The 6,447-nt window shown below is 40.6% G+C and overlaps 1 protein-coding gene across 2 annotated transcripts; it reads left to right on the forward strand.

Moving 5' to 3' along the window:
• The first annotated feature begins 315 nt into the window (after positions 1 to 315).
• Positions 316 to 6,145, forward strand: LOC120430646 (retinaldehyde-binding protein 1-like). Of its 2 annotated transcripts, none has more exons than XM_039595748.2 (2): positions 316 to 1,946; positions 5,580 to 6,145. In XM_039595748.2, exons 1-2 carry the CDS (start codon positions 1,224 to 1,226, stop codon positions 5,838 to 5,840), a joined length of 984 nt encoding a protein of 327 aa, XP_039451682.1. In that variant the 5' UTR covers positions 316 to 1,223; the 3' UTR covers positions 5,841 to 6,145. The 2 variants fall into 2 exon arrangements, with proteins under 2 accessions (XP_039451682.1, XP_039451686.1); XM_039595752.2 differs by lacking the exon at positions 316 to 1,946 and adding an exon at positions 2,328 to 2,959.
• The last annotated feature ends 302 nt before the right edge of the window (positions 6,146 to 6,447 follow it).

The following is a 6,447-nucleotide window of genomic DNA, read 5'->3' on the forward strand; positions in this document are numbered from 1 at the left end:
AGTGATAAAAAGTTAAATAATTTTTTTTTACCTTGTATCATTTTTTTCCAGTGTAGTCCGTATCCATACCTACAACTTTGCCGAAGACACCAAATCGATCAAAAAATTCTTTCAAAAGATACAGATTTTTGAATTTTCATACATCATTTTTGTATGGACAGCTGCCAAATTTGTATGGAAAATTATATGGAAAATCTAATGATGCAAAATGGCTTCTTTGGGCATACCGAAGGCACCAAAAAAGTTTCAGTCGGATTAAAAAAAATCAAAAAAAAAATCGAGTGACCGAAATCTGAGAGAACTGCTCAGGTGGCAAAGGATGTTCCAATACATCTTCTGAGAGTTGAATTTCCCAAAACAGTGTTTTTTTTCTAATGGGAAAATGTTTTCCCAAAGATTTGACAACAAAAACCAGTTTTTCTCAGAAAAATTTATTTGGCGTAATAGCCGAATTTTCAGTGGACAGAGGTGTAGAGGCAAATGGATGTTGGGGATACAAACATTTTATACCGTATCTTCATTTGAATGAAGAGCAATTGTTTGTTTATTCGGGTCAACTTTAACCTTTTTGGTCATTCGTTGCCTTTTTTCCACACAGAAGAGAAAGTTCACCTAGCCTAAAAGACATTTGTACTAACGTGTTACGGATTCAGTATGGAAATAATTCCATGATCTTAACTCGTGCAACAGCACTTAAAAAGATATCTCCAACCTGATTTAAACATACAAAAATATAATTGCAAAAAATAGAAGCAAGAAATGAGTTCGAATATGTATGCAGTAGTCGGGCACGCACATGTGACAAAACGTCCTCTGAATAAATTCCCTTCGGCCAGTTGTCACACTTGTAGAGTGCAACAAAATAACACGATCAGATCGCAAGTATACTAGCTTATCAAGAATGACCAAATTGCAAAGAGGTTTTCACGATTCTTGTTGAATATCACTTAATGGGCAAAAATGCAAATGTGACAGAATGCACGATCATGATTTATTTATATTTTAAGGTTCACATGCTTTTTTATAGAGAACTGGTAATGAAAACAAATACAATCTTGAACTGCTATTTGAACTAGTCAAAGTGTAATTATTATTTATCTTTAGTAATGAGCAAACAGTCAGAGGCTAGTTCAGCTTCGATACGTAAAATTAGAAAAAAAAAATCATTATATTTCAGTCGAGCTCTGTCATCTGTTGAGAGCGGACATTCAAAGGTCTAAAACATGGCCTCGTTTACCGAAGAAAAGTGTCCCCAAACATACGACGAATACAATTTCATACTAGATGCCCTACATTTGGAAAAGGCTCGTATCGAGCTGAACGAAACAGATGAAAATCGTGCTCAATCGTTGGCTCAGATGCGTGAATGGATCGCCAAACATCCGCACATTGGGAAATGCCGAACGGATTCGGTATTTCTGTTGCGTTTCTTGAGAATGCGAAAATTTTCAGTCCCAATGGCGCAGGAAAGCTTGGAGCGTTACCTGATAGCGCTACGATCGTTTCCACAGTGGTTCAAGAACCTCGACCCGCTGAACGAGGAAATCCGGCTTTTCAACAAAGTCGGAATGCTGTTCAATTTAGGGGTTGACTCGCACGGACGAACCGTTGTATTATTTCGACCACGTGTCCTAAATGTCCTGAATAGGGAACAAGCCACCATTGGACATCAGATGCGACAGGCAATGCTGCTGCTGGAGACTACCATCGAAGAGGAAACATCCCAAATCAATGGCTACGTGGCGATTGCTGACTTCGAAGCGATTACACTGAAGCTGCTTTCTGTGTGGTCCTTGACCGATGTCAGTAATGCAGCGGAAAGTCTTTTCCAGTCATTCCCGTTGCGAATTCAAGAGATCCACGCAATATGCGTCCCCAGATTTTTTAAGATTTTTGCCGACCTGGCGTTGTCTTGCATGAGCGAGAAGATCAGGAGTCGTGTTTACGTAAGTAGTAGATTCAGTTTCTAGAAAAATTATGACCCTTTTGCCAGTTAGTCAATTGTCAATTGCATAAGGTAATTTTAGAAGCTTGAGAAGTGAGTTCAAAATTGATTGATGGGGTGCACATTTGTTCTAGATTAGTTATTTATGATGTTCTACAAGCGTTTGACAGTGTGGTAGAAATAAAAAATAATGACAACCTTAAAATGCTGTTGAACAAGTTAAAGCAGTTAAGTCCATTATTCTTCAGTCGTGCTCTGCCATCTGAAGTGATCTGTTCATAGATCTAAAACATGACTTCGTTTACTGTAGAAAAGTGTCCACAAACATTCGACGAGTACAAGTTCACATTAGATGAGCAACATCTGCAAAAGGCCAGTAACGAGCTGAACGAAACAGACGAAAATCGGGCTCAATCGTTGGCTCAAATGCGTGAATGGATTGCCAAACACCCGCACATCAAAAAATGTCGAACGGATTCAGTGTTCCTGTTGCGCTTCTTGAGAATGCGAAAATTTTAAGTCCCAATGGCGCAGGAAAGCTTGGAACGGTACCTGACAGCGCTACGATCGTTTCCACAGTGGTTCCGGAACCTCGATCCGCTGAACGAGGAAATCAGGCTTTTCAACAAGGTCGGAATGTTGTTCAACTTAGGGCGTGACTCGCACGGACGAACCGTTGTATTATTTCGGCCACGTGTCTTGAATGTCCTGGACACGGAACGAGCCACCTTGAGACATCAGATGCGACAGGCGATGCTGCTGCTTGAGACTACCATCGAAAAGGAAGAAACACAAATTAATGGCTACGTGGCGATTGCTGACTACGAAGCCATTTCACTGAAGCTGCTTTCAATGTGGCCCTTTGCCGATGTCAGTAATGCAGCGGACAACCTCTTCCATTCACTCCCGGTACGATTTCAAGAGATCCACGCCATAGGAGTACCCAGATTTTTTAAGATATTTGCCGACCTGGTGTTGTCTTGCATGAGCGAGAAGATTAGGAATCGTGTTTATGTAAGTAATAGACTCAATTTCATGAAACAATAAGCGTTTGTCGTAGCGACCCGTTTTGCCAATTAGTTCACTGTGAATTGCAACAGATAATTTCAGTAGTGATAAATGAGTTCAAAATTGATTTTTAAAGTTCTACCACACTATCAAACAGTGTGCTAGGAATGAAAACAGTGACAACCTCGAAATGCTGTTTTAACAAGTTAAGCAAAGTGTAAAGTTCATTATACTTTAGTCGTGCTCTTTCATCTGAAGAGATCAGTTCATAGATTTAAAGAATGACCTCGTTTACCGTAGAAAAGTGTCCACTAACTTACGACGAGTACAAATTCGTACTGGATGCTCTACATTTGGAATAGGCCCGTATCGAGATGAACGAAACACAGGAAAATCGTGCCCAATCGTTGGTTCATATGCGTCAATGGATTGCCAAACACCCGCACATAAAGAAATGCCGTACGGACTCGGGTTTCTTGTTGCGTTTCTTGAGAATGCAAAATTTTTCGATCCCAAGGGCTCAGGAAAGCCTGAAGCGGCACCTGATAGTGCTACAATCGTTTCCGCAGTGGTTCCGGAACCACGACCCGCTGGACGGGGAGTTTAGACTATTAAACCAGGTCGGCCTAAGTTTCAACTTGGGTCGTGACCCACTCGGACATACTGTTCTACTGTACAGTCCCCGTCTATTCAATCCGGAACGATTCACCGCAGCACATCAGATAAAACTGATCATGCTGGAGACTTCCCTCGACGAGATGGCATCACAAATCAATGGTAACGTGCTCATTGCTGACTTCGAAGCTGTTTCACTGAAGCAGTTTTTTGTGTGGTCCTTGACCGATGTCAGTAATGCAGCAAACAACCTTTTTCTGTCATTTCCACTGCGAATTCAAGAGATTCACGGCATAGGAGTTCCCCGATTTTTGAAAATTATTATATTTATATATATATCTCTTTCTTAGGTTTGCGAGTTTTCGTGGGTGTTCACACATTTCAACTGAATTATCTTCATTTGAATTATAAAAAAAATCATCGCGGTATAACATCTGAGTATGGATACTAGGGTGGGTACGTTTTTCAAAAAGTTCTCCGATCAAGTTTTAGTACGGTTCCCCTTGTAGGGCATGCCCATAGGGGCTCTCATGCCAAATATCAGCGCATTTGGTTGTAAACTGGCTGCGCGCATCAGGGTTAAAGTTTACATGGGAATTACTATGGGAAATTTGGACTTTTTGTTCAAGCGCTCCTACAGGTCTGGGAAAATAACGCGCCAACTTTTGGTATGGTCTGGCCTATGGGGAATGGTCTGGAGAACACTTTTCCCGAAGAGAGCATATGGATTCATTGTCCCTAGACCTGGCGCATCGGCAAACAATCCGATGTCTCCGGAATCAACGGTTTTCCCTGAATAAGCATCAAATTTTCCTTAGCATGCTATGAAAGCTTGACGAACACCGCGACGCCATATGTCAGTCAGGAATCACGTGGATGAGAAACAGCTGGAATATTTCATTTCAAACTTAATTTGAACTAGAAAATGATCATTTGAGCAATCCTGATATAATTTAGTCGTATACTAAATTTTTAAATACGTTTTTTTGTTTTTCGCAAATATTTCAACCACGTGGTACTGCCTGATATATGGCGTCGCGGTGTTCGTCAAGCTTTCATAGCATGCTAAGGAAAATTTGATGCTTATTCAGGGAAAACCGTTGATTCCGGAGACATCGGATTGTTTGCCGATGCGCCAGGTCTAGGAACAACGAATCCATATGCTCTCTTCGGGAAAAGTGTTCTCCAGACCATTTTCCATAGGCCTGACCATACCAGAAGTTGGCGCGTTATTTTCCCAGACCTGTAGGAGCGCTTGAACAAAAAGTCCAAATTTCCCATAGTAATTCCCGTGTAAACTTTAACCCTGATGCGCGCAGCCAGTTTACAACCAAATGTGCTGATATTTGGCATGAGAGCCCCTATGGGCAAGCCCTACAAGGGGAACCATACTAAAACTTGATCGGAGAACTTTTTGAAAAACGTACCCACTAGGGTGCCCAGAATATGGGACTTTTTTTCCAAACCTCGCTCCACAAGCTGAATATTGTTCCTTGACCTATTTTAGGACTCTGGCCCAAATATGAGCAAAATCGGTCAACATTTACCCATTGATACTCGGAGGTGAAGTTTGTATGGGAAAAATCGAAAAAATGTATGGAAAACCCAAGTTTCTTACGGTTTGGTCTGCACGGTGCGCTACTTCCATCCAAATATTCCCAAAAGTGAGATTCTCATTGGAAATTTAATGCTTTACAACTTTGTAGAACATACCAAAGCTGTAAAACTCAACTCTGAAAAGTTATCAGCGATTAAAAAAAGTCATTTTTATATGAAAAACACTTTTTTCACCAACTTTAGGCTCGGGTATCAATGGGTTAATCTCATCCAATTTCGCTCAAAATTTACACAGATGCTTAAAATAACCCAAAAAACCGTTTTCCGCTTGTGGAGCAGGGGGTCATTTTTTCTGGGCACCCTAGTACCCACCAAAATAGATACATGTAACTAAACAAACAAATTGGAATTCTCTCCTGAAAATCACAAAATAACAGCTTGATCTCCTTTCCAGTGCCACAAATCGCTGGACGATGCCATGAAGCACCTGGAGCTGTCCCTTCTGACGACCGACTACGAGGGTGGCACCCAGAATCCGGACCAGTTGACGGAAGATTTTATAAAATGTGCCGAGCGGAAGCGCACCCAGCTGCTGCTGATGAACGAAATGGATATCGACACGTCGCGGTACCAATTTGGTGGGCAACAAAAGACCGTTGTAAGCGAAATCGAAGCCGGAATGGTGGGAAGTTTCAAGAAGCTGAATGTCGATTAGCTTTTGACTACTCCCTTATAATCAAAATCCCTTATAATAAATGTTTTAACACAGTTTTAGCTAAACCAATCGCAACACTGCTTACGAACAGAAGTCCTGTAACAAATAAAAGGCATACAACCGTAAACAAATAGTAAAAAGAAATCTGAATGTAAAATAAAAACAACAAGCTTTACAAGGTGTGTAGGATAAAAATGTAAACCCACATCCAATTATGTCCCTGGAGGTAAAAAATGCACGAAAAAGAAAAAAATGGGAATGGTGAAATAAACACGTGACAGGGATGTTAAAAAAGTAAAGGAAAATTTTAAATTCAGGTAAAGTTTATATTTGTAACGAAAAACTATTTATTATTAAAATATTCTAAAAATGTAAAAAAAAAAACAAAAACAAACAAGCTACCATTTTTTCGTGAAAACTTTCACATTCCTGCCAGCTTCACCAGCCCAACAATATGCAAATTCAGCAAAAAAAGCAAACAGCAACCAAAAAAAACTTCATTTAAATTTGATGAAAGGTGTCCGCAGATAACACCTTACTTTTTGATGTTGCGTTTTACGGGCGACACTCGGACCGAACACGTGGGCTCGGGGTCCGGAAAGCGCAC

Source organism: Culex pipiens, chromosome 2 (genome assembly GCF_016801865.2).
Source record: "Culex pipiens pallens isolate TS chromosome 2, TS_CPP_V2, whole genome shotgun sequence".
Lineage (NCBI taxonomy): Eukaryota > Metazoa > Arthropoda > Insecta > Diptera > Culicidae > Culex > Culex pipiens.